At 52.8% G+C, this 14,601-nt stretch overlaps 2 protein-coding genes across 9 annotated transcripts in view; one reads left to right on the top strand and one right to left on the bottom strand.

Moving 5' to 3' along the window:
* Positions 1 to 1,878: 1,878 nt before the first annotated feature.
* TMEM106C (transmembrane protein 106C) lies at positions 1,879 to 7,597 on the bottom strand. Of its 8 annotated transcripts, none has more exons than XM_068921035.1 (9): positions 7,427 to 7,597; positions 6,738 to 6,790; positions 6,255 to 6,472; positions 5,850 to 5,913; positions 5,148 to 5,307; positions 4,906 to 5,046; positions 4,557 to 4,606; positions 4,199 to 4,252; positions 1,879 to 3,788 (listed from the first exon to the last, which is right to left on the bottom strand). In XM_068921035.1, exons 3-9 carry the CDS (start codon positions 6,442 to 6,444, stop codon positions 3,629 to 3,631), a joined length of 819 nt encoding a protein of 272 aa, XP_068777136.1. In that variant the 5' UTR covers positions 6,445 to 6,472; positions 6,738 to 6,790; positions 7,427 to 7,597; the 3' UTR covers positions 1,879 to 3,628. The 8 variants fall into 8 exon arrangements, with proteins under 8 accessions (XP_068777136.1, XP_068777137.1, XP_068777141.1 ...); XM_068921036.1 differs by having other exon boundaries at positions 6,729 to 6,790; positions 7,427 to 7,514; XM_068921040.1 differs by lacking the exon at positions 6,738 to 6,790 and having other exon boundaries at positions 7,427 to 7,506.
* A 6,510-nt stretch (positions 7,598 to 14,107) lies between these two features.
* Positions 14,108 to 14,601, top strand: part of VDR (vitamin D receptor) — a 42,534-nt gene continuing 42,040 nt past the window's right edge. The window contains exon 1 of the mRNA XM_068921351.1: positions 14,108 to 14,210. The gene's annotated coding sequence lies outside the window, so the exon portion shown is untranslated. The remainder of the gene's footprint in view (positions 14,211 to 14,601) is intronic.

Raw genomic sequence — 14,601 nt, 5'->3', positions numbered from 1 at the left:
GAGCCATTTAAATGTTTCTCTTTATGTTCGTTAAAACTAGGTGCAATCCCTAAAAACCTCTAACCCCCCTTTCTTCCTACTGAGGAAATCATGCTAGTTCGTGCATGGAAAAAATGTAATTTAAGGATACATTTTGCAGCATGAAGATGGTAGAGTTCACAGCCATCGCACACAGGCACCGACTGCTTGTGACACAACTCCATCCCTCTGCCTTCTTCTGAAATCCTGACCTCCCTCCCACACCCACATCCTATTTTCTGCACTAAAGGTAGAATGCTTTTCCTATTTAAGAAAACTAAGAGACCATCACCAAGTTCGTTCTATTTGTACTAACTTCCACCCAATGCTGCAATCGTTATTGAACAATGTTTTTATCTGAGCTAGGATACCTCACAAAAGAAAAGGGAAACACACACTCAAAAAAACCCTTTAATTAAAAAAAAGTTAAAAGAGCATGGCTAACATTACATATATGTAACTTTTTAAATTAAACCATGCAAGTTCTCCTCTTAAACACACTTGCTAACTAGAGGAAAAGCCTCAGTAGTTGATTTTTTTCCTATCTTAAAGTTAGCCCACACGGCATTGCAAACATGCTTGATCGTCGTGTGCATGAACAGTCAAACATGGAGCTGCTGACTTGGAGGTTTACAAGTTGTATAACAGTGCTTTTGTTAAAGCCCAAGGGTTTTGGGTTTTTTTGCCTCAATTGATAATATGAACACTGCAGTTTTCCATTAAGAAAAATAAGACCTTAAAGGATAAAAAAGAAACACCTTTTAAAAATGCTACTTCAGGGTCTACATCATGACTCTGAACGCTCACAGCTGTCCATGTGGCAGCAACCACCCCTGTTAAAGCACGCAAAACAGCCTTCACCAGACTGGGAACTTTATAAACATTGGCAGAAGAAATTCATTAAAAAGGATTGGAGGATTAAGAAGGATTTTCAAAATAAATGCCCTTTAAAAGGCCAGGTGCTTTGCCACATGACCCAGAGGGCACCCCTAATTATCAGCACTCTGGCTCACTGCTGGTATCTGACACACCACTGGTCCAACAGAAAGCAGCTTTCCTGTTCACTCAAGCAGCAAGACTAAGGTTCCTGCTGCAGGCATCCCATGAGTCCCCGAAATCACCAGTAAATTTAAGGGCTGTCTCCCACTTCCCCCCCACTAGGTAGCTTTTAACAACTGGTTGCACTAGGAGCTGGAGAGCATCGCTTACTGCCGAAGCAAAGAAGCAACTCCGGTAGCAGAAGGCTGTTGCCGCCCTTTGCGGGCATCACGTGCCACCCCACAAGGGGGACCAAGCCAAGCAGGACTGAAAACTGCTGGGCTGTTGACAGGCAGGAAGCCAACAGCTTGAAAAAACAAGACGGATAGAGAATGTAGCTGGTTATTTCCTCATCTTAAAAAAGAAATTCAGCTCATCATAATTGTGAGAGCTAAATTAGGGTTTTAGGAAAGTCATGCGAGAAGCTCATGATCGAAATCGCAGGGATCAGCAGCAGTGCAATAGCCACAGAACTTGGTTCTGCATATCCTGTTATCAGTCGAAGCTGCCCCACATGGAAATGAAGGCTCCGGAAGGACCATGGCTTCACCATTTCTGCACGTTCTACCGCTCTGGTAGAGTTTCTCAGCCCTTCCCCTTTGAAGCAAAAAGCAACAAGTTGGCCTCAGTGCAAAATAGACACACAAGACCCCACAATGACCATCCCACAGGTCCAGCAGGGAGAGGCAGACTCCGGTTACAACACCCCTGGTGTTCAGCTCCAGCCCTCCCTTCAAAGGGAGGGATAACTCCACTCCGAGTAGATTCCCTTCGCATTTCGGGAAGCTTCGTCTTTGCCACCATAATAAGAGGCTTAAGAACTGAACTTTTCTAGGCAAGATTCTTTATTGCTCTCCACAGACTTAGGAGCAGGATTTTTCCTGCTCAACCCTCCATTTCCCAAAATCATCAGTGAAAGACTAGGTGCTGCCAAGTAAAAGGTGCAGTGAAAGGGAGGACACTATGCCAGTCACAGCACAAAGCACTAACTCCAGGACAATGTCTAATTTCAAAAGGAGAAACACAGTTTCTTTCATTTCCAACAGACAACACCACATGATAATATACAAATCAGATTTAATAAGTAAATTAAATTCTAGAAATTCTGCAAGGCAGAAGTGCCACTTCTTAAAAAAAACACATGTATTTCCCCCCCACACACACGCTCACCCAAAATAAAGTTCCTTCATTGAAAAAACACCATGACCTTACTGGTTTCCTTTGCAGCCTTTACTTGTGTTTTGTTTCCACACACGCCCACTCACACTAGCACAACGTAGCTCACAAGAGACAGACAGCCAGGGAAAGATGTAGATGCACTCGCAGGAGGCTGTGGTGATCGAGTTCCAGAAAAACTATAAAGGACAAAAGCAGGATGTGCAATTCTCTAAGTCTGTAGAGAGAACTAAAGTGGATGCTGTGCTTAACTTTCACATTCGATTTATTTAAGAATGTACCTGATACCTTACAGGAGCCCTTTGTTCCAGAAGGATGGTAAGCCTTTGAAACAAGAAACTCACACTAACTTGCCCAAAATTAGTTTAAAACTGCACTCATTTCCCTGAAGGGCACTAAAAGGAAACCAACACAGCAGCACTTGCATATTTAGTCTTTAGACATCCTTTCCTACAGGGAAAACAGGCAGCTGTATAGAGAATAGCATTCTACAATACTGTCCCTTCACAGATCCATCCCAAGTCTTCAGGAAAGCAGCAGGCACAAGTACAAAGTGAGGCGGAGGAACCTGCAGCTGTCAAGCACCATGTGCACCCTGAGCAGCAGCTTTGGAGCTATGCGTGAGGGAGGAGAGTCCAAGCTGTGTAGTCCCTTAGCACGTCCCCAGCAGCACTACACTTACTGAGGTTGTCTTCATTAAGACTGTAGTGCTTTGGTATCGATTCCCTGTGGGCAGTCCCAGAGAGCTGCCAGCAAGCAAAATCTGCGCAACAGAAGCGGCACACATTGATGGGAAAAAAGAACTGACACTTCTATCTAATGCAAGTTACATCTGCACAGATAAAGCCTGAACGCCTTATCTCCGCATTCCTTGCGGGAGACTATCTCCCAGAGACTATCAAGTCCTGCTTTGAAATCTGCTGATGATGTGTTGCCACTGATGAACCAATTACCTGCACAGAACTAATCAGTTTGCCCTGAAAGGACCAGAAACAGCGTTAAGATTCAGAACAGCTGCAAAATTCAACTCACTGTTTTACCCTTGGACTGCAAGGCATGGCGATTCAGAGTCCCAGTCCCCTACTAAAAACTTGTTCTTTGGAACTGAAGATGAAGGTAAGCCCAGCAGGTCCCTTATTTTGGGAAGGCGCTTGTTTGCTTGCACATGAACACCATCCCAAACAGATTCTGGGGACAGGCCAGCAATTCAGTCAAGCTGCATATGGAATAGTGTGAAAGGGACCCAGAGCTTCCAAATATCTCTGCCAGCATTCCCCAAAGTCATTGGCAATCCTTCTGTTTCCATTTGAAAGTTCATGGTCCTTTCCACAGCTATGCATTCCCATGGGAAATCCATCCTCACCACCACCTCCCACAGAAAATATCAGCCGTGTCCTCAGGGCACGCTCTTCTCTTTGGTTACCCCTCGCGCTGATGGGGTCGGCAGGGACGGAGGCTCCGGGAAAGCTGTGGAGTTGGTACTGCAGTCCACATAATGGTACTTTTCCAAGGCGCTCTGGGTCACATGGCCAACATACGAGAGCTTCACTGATGTTCTGAGAGAGGGAAGAGCAATTTAGTGAAGACTGGACCAATGACAGGGATTTCTCTATTAAAACCTCCTGGATTTTCACATTTTACATTTGATAACACAACTCCTCTTCCTCCCCAAAAGCTGTGGATCCTCTTAAAGATACTCATTCAGCAAGTGTATCCAGGTGTACGGCTCACTGCAAATACAGTGCCTAGAGCACAGGATGAGTCATGAGAGAGCTCAGATTAGAATAATCTGCTGTCTTCTCCTCCCTGTTTTCCATTTTTTTTTACCCAACTGTGTCAACTGTCATGAATTAAAGCTGACACAACGAGCAAGTCTGGGGTGCTTGCCAAGCACGATTCTTTTGACAGACCATAGGTTTGCTGTGGCAGCAATTCCCCTTTGAGTCAGAAGCAGAGAACAACTTACCTCATAAAAATCACTATGTTATGTACCTTGACCTTGGGAAACGTGCAGAAGAAACTGGAAGAGACCAAAACAAAGAAGAAGGTCAGCAGAAACTAAGCGAGGTTTAATGCACCAAAGAAATCTCAGCAACATCTGTGTTTCCCAGGTGTCTTCTGATGACATTTTCCCTTTTGTGTTAACTCAACTGACGACACGGCCCCAAAAACCCTCTTGATAGAAATGACTTGGAAGGTCACTTTAATAAACAGTTATTTTCCATAAAATAGCAGAAAACAAGTCATTTCCAGAGTGAATTCTAATTAAAGCAGCCTAAACCTCTCTTCTCCCCAGTTATCCAGAAGAAATAGTAAATCCTTACTACACATAAGAGAAAGGTCCACCCAACTCTGCCTTCACAGTGAAATTCACCTGCAAAGGTAAATGAAAAATACATTCATATACAGCTCAAGTGACTCAGGAGACTCTCTCAGTATCAGTTTAAAAACACCCCTTCGAGAATCTTTCCTACTTTAGGTTCTTTCAGCTGGTGCGCACAAAGCACAGATTATTCTAGTGCTAAGACTATTTTGTCTGCCAAAGCTTTGGGTATAGATAGATTATGACTAAGTTAACTTGCAATACTGTGCAATGCTGATATCTGGTGACACATATAGCATATGTTATAGTGTATAGCATATGCCCCAGACCATGCAATGAAAAACTAATACCAGTTTGTCACTCAAAGGCTGGATGCAGGAGACGTTGGTGATCTGCTGGGTTCCAACAACAGTGTTCATGTACTGCACCTGGCTAGTCAGGCTGGTCACTGTAACAGAGTAGAAGTTGGAGTTTCTGATCCTTAAGGTGGCCTGTTTTGAGAAAGAGGAGAAACGCGAGCAGTGGTGGCCTCTCTCGCAGCTCAGCGGCAAAATCCCCCCCCTCAACAGACGCAGACACGCCAAAACTTTACCGTGATGGCAAGAACGACAACAGAGTTCTTCTTGTCAAACCAAACTTGAACCACTTTAATGCCTTCATCATCCACCAGGACAGAATGTGGAAACAGAAAGAAAACCACCAGCCCTGATATCAGAAGGCAGAGCAGCACCGACAGCAGGACATACTGCTTCCTGGAAGAGGCAGGAAAGGGTTTCACATCCTTTGCCCTAACACAGCATCTGCAAAATTATCTCGTATCTAAAATTCAGCCTAGCCAACAAACAACACCTATCTGCTCTTCCCTGGGAAAGACACAGAAGTGCTGCTCTTACATTTTCGATATCTGAAATTGCTCAAAACCGTTGCCCTTGACACAGTTTATTTTCCAGTAATGAGTAACCAAAGAATCATTTTTGGCCCTATAATGTTTTCCACAATCTAGCGTTTTCACTGTTGGTAAACCAGCTTCTTTTTAAAAGCTTTAGTAAAGGGCACAGGGACAAAGGGTATGAGTAGTATCATTGTTTCTGCATTCATCCCTACAGTGGGATTTGACAGGAAGTATGTAGAGTTACATTTTAAACTGTATTTATTGGCATACTTAGATTAAAACAAAAACACTGGATGGAAGAAACGCTGCAGACTGGGTGAAATGTTTAGCTGTGGCCATAAATGACAAAGAGCCCCATTTACTCTTCACAGAAACATAATTATGCTCATACTACGCACTTACGTTCTCTGTGGACGCAGCCGTTGGTCAGTGTAGGGTATCAGAGCCACCAACTCATTTACCTGTTCTGAAAAGCAAAAGGAGCACGTTAATCAGTTCTGTTCACTTGCAAGCTTACACTTCTTTGCAAGGATCATCATGTCCTTGGGACGCTGACGAACTCTAGACAAAGTTTATTCACAGCTCTATGCCAGACAAGAAACTGGCTTTTGTAAAGTGCTCTTGCTCCTTATACGTCAACATAGAAAGAAGCAAACAATAAGCATGAAAAATAAGCTATATTTCAAAATTTTAAAAGCAATGCTGGTATGATTTGAAGAAGACTCTACAATAAACAGTTATTTCATGTAAATAAGGAAGATTTTCACTCTGCACATATAGTATTTAAGTCTGAATGCAGACAGTTACCTGTGGGAATGCAGCCAGTGCCTTGGCAAGTGGGACAGGTGATGCTGTCCTGACCTGTGAATTCAACATACGGAAACTTGGCAATGTCTTCCTCACGATCTCGGCTATCAAGTAAGTCATCATCATCATCACCATTCTTCCTCTGCCTTGAGGCAACATTATTAGCAGAGAGGGAAAGCTGAGAACCCATCACAGCTGCTGCAGAAAAGCCGCATAGCCTAAGACAAGAGATAGCAAGAACAGTAGAGGTCATTAAAGAGGCTTTCAATCTGTTTCTATCAGACAAGGAAATCATACCCCTAACTCCAGATACAAAGGGCATACTGGCTCTGACATCTCCCTCAGACAGCTCCCCCCAGGGACCCACCCCCCACAGCCCCACTAAATATCCCCCTCAAAGGGTTCCATGTCCCCTCAGAACCCCCCAAAAACAGAGACCATCCCCCCTCCCCACAGGGGCCCACCTCCCCAAACCTGTAAGACCTGAGATATCCTCCTCAAAGACCCCTCAAGAGAAGCCCGTTCCCACATAGCCCCTGCAAAAACAGAAACCCCTTAGAAACCTCCTTCCAAGAGACCTGTCCCCCAGCACGCACCACAGAGATACCCCACCACAGAAAGAGACCTATGTCCCTTCAGACCTCAGAAAATGATGAACTACCCCTTCAGACTCCACCCTAGAGAACCATACCCCCTCAGACTTCCCCAAAAAGAGACTCAGTCCCCCCAGGCAGCCCCCCTACAGGCATCCATCGCCCCACACTCACCACAAAGACACACTCCAAAGACTCACATCCCCTCAGAGCCCCCCAAGAGGGACCAACCCCCACAGCACTGCCCCCAAATAGACCCACACCCCCCTCAAAGTGCCCCAAAAGAGAGACCCACCCAAATACCCCCCCAAAAAGAGGCACTCCCCCTCAGACACCCTCCTCCAGCACCCACCACAGAGACCCCTCCCCCCCCACCGAGAGACCCTCGGCCCCTCAAAACCAGCCAGAAAGAGACACCGCCCAAACCACCCTCCAAAAACAGACCTCGCCTTCAAATAACCTCCAAAAATTATTGCCCCACCCTCCAAAGGGGAAACCCCCGGCCCCGGCCCCGGCCCCGGCCCCGGCCCCGGCCCCGGCCCCGGCCCCGGCCCCGGCCCCGGCCCCGGCCCCGCAGACCCGCCACCGCCGCCTCTCTCCACACGCGCAGCCGCTGTCGCTATGACAACACCGCGCACCAGCCGTGGGCGGAGCCAAGACCTAGCCCCGCCCCTCCGGCGGCGCACGCGCGAAGCGCGCCGCGCGGAGGGCGGGGCGGAGGGGGAGGGCTCCCCTAGCGCCCGTCCCCTCGTCACGGCGGCGCCCCCGCCCCCGCTCTGCGCGCGCGCACAGCAGAGGGCGGGGCATCCCCGCCCGGGGAGGTAAATGGGCGGGGCTTGATGCGGTGACGCAACGCCACGCCCGGGCACACCTCTCCCTTAGTGCGCCTGCGCAGAGGCTCGGCAGGGCGGAGCCCACGACCACACCCTTTGGGGGCGTCACATATAATGCGCATGCGCCAGAAACCCCCCCCCCGGGGTGGTGCCCGCTCAAGGGGGAGGGCTGATGCCCTAAGCAGGGCGTGTCCCCATGTGCATGCGCACTGGCGGGGCAGTGCGCAGGTGCTGGATGCGCACGCGCAAACCCCCGTAGCCGCCGCGCGCATGCGCCTGGATCGGAGCCGGGGCCGGATGGGGGTGCGCATGCGCCATGGCGGCCCAGTGAGGCCCAGTATGAGGGGTGGCCGCTCCAGTGCCAGAGCGGCGCGCACCAGTATGAGTCGCTATGGCCGTGGGAAGGCGCTGCGCGCCTGTGTAACGCTCAGTGCCCAGCGTGAGGCACCGCACCGCCGTGCCAGCAGCCCTGCACCCCCGGGCCTGCACGCGGCAGGTGTTACAACGCGTGTCGGTGCTCAGCCAGGGCCGAGCCCGGGGCTGCCTGCAGCCGCCTTGCGTCCGGCCTGGCAACCGAACAGAGCCGGGAGGCAGGACCCAGGGCTGCTCCACGCCGCTGCGGATCCGGCCCAGCAGCCAGGGAGAGCTGCCAGGCGCCACACCGGGCCCCAAAACGGCGTGGCGAGGGCTGCCGACGCGGCGTTCCCGCAGCTCCCGTCCCCGCCGCCCCCTCGGCGTCGCACACGTGCCTCCTGCTCTGGAGACTAAACCTTAGCTCCCAGAGACAAATTACCCAAATGAGCCCAGCAGTTAAGGCGGCGGCTCCACACAAGCAGGGGAAATTGCCTCCGTTTGGGTGCGATTTGCAGGAAGTGAGTTCGGTGGGTTCCCGCGTGGCCGCTGAGCACCGATCTGCGAGCCTCGGGGCCGCCCCGGCAGCGAGCGGTTCCCGCGCCGAGGCTGCTCGTCTGGATAAAATTTGTCCTTCCTGATTGCGGAGCTGAGTCTGTGTTTCTGCCGGCCGCCCAAACGGGAAGCAGGAAAGCTGCCGGTTCACCCCGAAACAACCTCGCCAAATCGCTGAGCGGAGGCTCACGCTAGCGGCCGCTGCAGCCCCTCCTGCACATCGTTTTTAGAGAAAATTGCAAAGTTTCCTCCTCGGAAAACGCAAGGTGCGGGTCAGTGGGAAGGTGTGAGTGGCCTCAGCCCAGCCAAGCCCGGACCACACGGCCCTGCGCTGCCTGGAAACCCTCGTGGCAGAAATGCCGCCGAGTGTTGATCTTTGCTCCTTCTCCCGTACTGTCCCAGCACGAACCCTCCTGTCTTTACTGTTTTCTTTTTTTTTCAGTTTTACGGCTGGAAAACCCTCACCCAGGGCCCGTTTGCCCCCGCTTCGGCAGAGCTCAGTCCAGCATGGGCTGCACCGAACCTGGCCACGGCTGAGGGCATCCCATCCGCTCCCACCTGACCATACCAAACCCCTCCAAAGACAAATAAATAATTGCTGGGGCAATTTTTTGGCGTCCTTGACCAAAGCGGTCCCCCAAGGACGAGCAGCACCATGTCCTGGGGATGCCCAGAGACGCACCATGATGCTACGGAGCACCTGGGAAATTTCTGAAGCTCCAGTTTGCAGGGAAAAGGAGTCAAAACTCCTTCCCTCCCGTTGCCCTCAGTCCGATAGCTCTGAAAAAGGAGACAAAATGGTCAGTTTGAGTCCTGGGTTTAGGGGCTTGTGACTTTAGGCATGTGGGATCAGGCTGGGCTACAGGATGAGCCTGGATGTGGATCTCCCCAGCCTGCGCTTTGCCCCCGGGTAATGTGAGGACCAACTAACGCAGAGCGGCCCCCCAAACTGGCCAGCTGACATTTATAAACCCAGCGGTGCTGCGAATCAACAACGTCCCATGCAAACTGTCGTTATTCTGGTGCTGTAAACGTGAGATCTTGGTGGAAAACTGAATTCCTTCCCCTCATAATCTACAGCTGCTTAACCAAAACCATAAAAACAAAGTTTATTGCAAGAAAATATTCCCAGTAACCTTGCATGCTCAGGAGACAGATGCCTCCTGAGCACCGGGGACTTGCTTTGTATCTGCTCTCCTTGCTGCCAACTTCTGCCGCTGGTGGAAACTTTATGGATCATTTATTCTCTCCTTCCCAGGAGCAAAATGCCAGCATGATGGAGTTTTCCTGGCTTGCCGTTCGCGAGATGCTAATTGCCTGCCCGTAACTGTCAATGATGGATGGCTGTGCATCTCCGATCACTCCCGAACTGAGCTGGGGGATAGCCAGGGACCAGCTCTCTGCAGGCTGGAGCGAAGGTGCAGGGTGCTGGCCCTCAGGACCCTACAGGGCAGGAGGTAGAAGGGGCAGATGCAGGATCAGGCTGCCACCCAAAACCGCCTATATGGATGGACCTGCACAGGCAGAGGAGAGCCGGCACCAAGCCCCGGGGTGAGCTCAACCCCACAGTAGACACCGGAGAATCCCCAGAGGGTGCCAAACCCTCCTCCTTGATCCCCCAGCCGACCCAGCCGCTGGAGCCATCGTCACGCTGGCAGGATTTTGCAATGACTTCCTGAGAAGCCTTCGCTGCATGGAGGATGAATCGAGCGTTTGAGTCACCCCAAGAGAAAGCCAGAGGATCCTGCACTTATGCTGCTGCGAGAAGCAGGGATTGGGTGGGGGGGGGGAGTTGCTCCCGGGGAGGTGCTCAGGGACCCAGCTGTCCCAGACAGTCCCGCGCTCCGGGTTTCGGCAAAGGGAGCGGTGGCGACCGTGCAGTCGCTGCCGAGCCGAGCGTCTCCCGGGAGCACTCTCCCACCCACATAACCAGCCCTATTACTCCCATTAGCTCCCAGCTGCAAAGTGGTTCCCATTAGTTGTGTTTTCGGAGGCGTCGCTTTTTCCCGATTTGTTTCGCGAGGAAAGGAATGTTTTCCCCTGCGCCGTCCCCCTGGCCGGGGCTGGACCACGCAGCAGGAGGAGCAGCTGAGGAGGATTTTCCCCCTCTCCCCTCATCTCTTTCCCCCTCTGAACACCTTGTTGCTCCTGTCCCAGGCTGCGATGCCCCTGGTTTAATTTACTGTTTTGAAGGGAGCTGATGCAGGTCCCAGCACAACCCCCCCCGCCCCGACGCAGCAGCACTGCTGGAGCAGAGGGGCAGCGTGCCATCACGTAAAGGTGGGAATAACCCTGCCACCACCTTTCTCTAGCCCGGCAGCATGCCTTTTAATGCAAACAGCTTCAACTTTAGGGACTTTTACAGCTAAGTCCTGGAAGGGCAAACTGAATCACAGCGAGGTTAAATGACTTGTCTGAGGCCAAACAGGAAGCTTGTGGCAGAGGAGGGCTTCGATTCCTCCCTTTCATGAAGCCATGCACCAGCTGCTGAGCCATCATTTCTCTCCATTAACCCTGGCGTTTCCCAGTAAAGACTGAGCAAGATGAGAGCTGAAACTCTTTAATGTTGTCAGCCTGCAAGAAATCGGGGTAAACAAGCAAGCAAACCCAGGCGCACAAACCCGTTGGTTGGTAAAACCGCTCTATGCCGGCTTGCAAAGCACCTGGGCATGGAGGGGCCTGTTCTCTGAGCATTTAGTAGCATTAATACTGCTGGCCCATGCTATGAGCATTTGCTGTTTGCTTTGCTCGCATTGTACCAATGCAAGATTTTAGACCTCGCGTACGTCTCTGCGCATCCTTTTGGACCAGCGTGGGAGGGATTTTGCAGCTCGGTTGCACGGCTCTCCGCACGGTTCTCCCCGCAGCAGGGCTTGCTTTTCCCCATGTATGTGGAGGGAAAGTGGTGGTACTCTTAAGCATGACTATCCTGGAGCCCCAGAGCAACGGGACACGATGGGCAAGCGGATCGAGGCAAGAAGGCACATGGCCGGTGAGAGCTGCTGGCCAACGACCTGCATAAGATCCAGCCCTGTATTTCCATGTGTGAGCACAGCAGAGGCAGTGGCAGAGCAGCCTGAGTTCGAGGGAAGAGCCAGATAATAGCTGTAAGCCAGCACAGGTCACAACCGAGGGTGCAAATTAAAACTCTCATCAGTTTGAAACCTTCCTCATAGCTTCAGGCACCAACTGGTCCACGTACACAAGAACAGCAGGGTTTGGCAGCTGAGCTCTTTTATTGGGTTGAGGAGCGCGTTGCACTGCTACAGACAAGTTGAGGTCCATGGGTAATCTGCTGCATTAAGGCTTAAGACACAATTTAACCTTGCAAATGGCTGCGGTGGTTTAAAGCGCTTGGCCCCACCTCTCCCGTGCAAGCCAGTGCGCCCATGGCAAGGTGACGGGACGGGGCACATGCAGCACTCCTCAGCCACTCCAGCACAAAGTCCTGCCTGCCCGCAGCCTCTCCCCTCTCCTCTCGCAAAGTTCTGCCGAACTGTCTTTAACGAACTCCCATTTCCTCCTAGATATTTTTTTTTTTCTCTGATTGGCCTCATTAAATCAATTTAAAAGCGTTTAGCAAAACGTTTTCCCCAGGCAAATTAAAGCAGTTGAACTTGCTGATTATGGTTCAGGAGCGGTGATTGCTGTCTGCTGTGACGCTGGCTCGGCCGCCCTCGCTGTCTCTCTCCCTGAGAGGTTCGTTCCCCCACTGTGCATCAGGGGCTCGTTTTTTCCCAGGTTTTTGAGTTAAGAGGACATGTAATAAACTTTGGGAACATCACAGTAGGGGCTTACTTGAAGCTTACTTTCTCCCTCCTTTGTAAAGCGTTGCTGATTCCTGTCTGCACTCAGCGACACGTTTCTAAGGACGGGAAGTGAGGAACCGTCAAACAGCCTGAGTGTTTTCAGACCTGGGGTGTGATGTGTCCAGGCAATCGAGCGGCTTTGGGTTGGGGCTGCAACACCAGCCGAACCTGCTCGACCCAAACCACCACGCTCTGGTTTGACTCACGTCGCCAGTAATGTGATTTTGGCTGTCCGAGGTCCATGCTCGTGACCTGGCTGGGAGGAGGGACGGCAGCAAACCCCGCTCCGTTCAGCCAGCTGCTCGCGGGTGGTAGTCCGTGTCAGCTGGGACTCGGGCCGGCTGGAGGGATGGCAGGGAGCCTCTGTCACTGTCCCGTGCTGCAGCAGCGCCTAGAGAGCAAATGCCAGATCCCAGTGTCCTGCAGTGACAGCCAAAACCAGGCGTCCTGTGGGACCCTGTCCCCCAGGCCCCTTCCCATCCCCTCGGTGTGTCCAGGGTCGTCTGTGCACTGAGCCAGCAGCGAGGCCTTTGCAGCAGGCTCCCGTGAAGCCACTGCCTCAGGGGCACACCAGGGGTGCCACGGGGCTAGCCACGCTCAGGGCTGCAGGCTGCAGAGAGTCATGTCTCTGCCAGGAACCTGCCCACCCTTGACCATATGCTTTTCTAGCTCTTGGAGCTGTGCCTAGGATGTAAGCAGAGACTAACTAGCAGTCTCTAGTCTGGAGGCAGAAGATGAATCAGCTCTCCTTCTCCCATTAATCTGATCTAAGCATCAGAAAAATACATGAGCGCTCTCAAAGCTGTTCTCAGATAAAGGATTTGCAGTGCATGGTGGCAGGGCTCTTGGATGTCCTTCTGAAAACAGGAGAGGAAGAGGAGCCCTGCACATACTGCAGTGGCGTAAGCAAGATGGGGTTAGTTTGCTACGTGACAAATTCGGTGAGTGCTCCTGGTGCATAGTGGCTTGTTACTTAGAAATTCATAAGGAAAGCAGCCTCTGAACCGCTGCCAGCTCCAGGGACAGAGCTGTGTAACACCTGGACTCACAGGAGGCACCACAGCAAATGAGAAATACGGCACAGACACCCAAACATGCTCAAGACCCCGCAGGACCCCATGTTACAGGGAAACAGTTTGCCAGAGCCTGCTGGGGAGGACACCAGCAGTATTTGTCCCTGTCCCTGTGAGGGACCATCCACAGGCCAGGAAGCCTGGCTCTCTGGAAGGTGCTAGAGGTGCTGTTCGTTTTTATTAATCACTGCTCTACTTCATTAGGCCCTGTCTTGGGTGGGGGGGGGGGTGAAGAAGGTCTCCGGTGGTGGCCCTGGGGTGGGTCACTCCTTGACGTGCAGCTTCTAGGAAGGAGGGGTGAGGGGGCGGCTGTGGGGCGTGCCAAAAAGCTGTACCCCAAAAGCCCCGCCGAGTACCCCAGAAGCTGCTGGCGGAGCGCAGGGCCGCTGGGCTCGTAGCAGGGACCGCGCTGGGCTGGGGGGTCCCGCCCGGCCTGGGACCCTCCCGCAGGACACGCACCCACGTGCGATCTCCCGCCAGCCCGCGCCCCGCCCCTAGAGGGCGGGGCTCGGCACGGCCCGGGCCCTATAAGGCATCGGTGGGAGGGGCTTAAGCAAGCCGGCTCCTTCGGGGGCGTGGCCAGGGCGGCGCCGCACTGGCATTGGCGAGACGGCGGGAGGGGGCGGGTCCGTGGGCGGGGCCCCTGCGAGGGGGCGGGGCGCGGAGCCAGCCGGTTCCCGTCAAAAGGCGGCTCCGGGGCGGTGGGGGAAGGAGGGGGTGGTGGTGCCGCCCGGGAGCGCAGGTACCGGGGCCCGGGCTGGGGGCGCCGGGGCTGGGGGGGAAAACTGTTCCCGCTGCCTGTCGCGGACTGGCCCCTGGGGAAGGTGGGGGACCCCGGTGCCCGCCGGGGTGTGGGTTGAGGGGGCCTCTGGTGCTCGTGGGGCTGGGGAGGGGGGCATGTCTATGGGAAGCCCCCTGCCCGAGGATGTGGGGGGGGGGGACCCAATTGCCCCCTATGGAGGGAGGAGGAGTGTGGGGTTGCTCCCTGTGGCCCTCCACATCCTGGGGGGCAGGTGAGTGTTTTGGGGGGGCCCTTTGGACCCTTTATGCCCCCCTGGGTTGCAGGTCTTGTTTTTATTTGTCCCTCCTATACTCCCTGCCTCCCTGAGGTTGATGGCCCTGTAAATGTATGG

Source organism: Struthio camelus, chromosome 28 (assembly GCF_040807025.1).
Source record: "Struthio camelus isolate bStrCam1 chromosome 28, bStrCam1.hap1, whole genome shotgun sequence".
NCBI lineage: Eukaryota > Metazoa > Chordata > Aves > Struthioniformes > Struthionidae > Struthio > Struthio camelus.
Note: the sequence above shows the minus strand (reverse complement) of the source record. Positions and strands in the feature narration are given on the sequence as shown.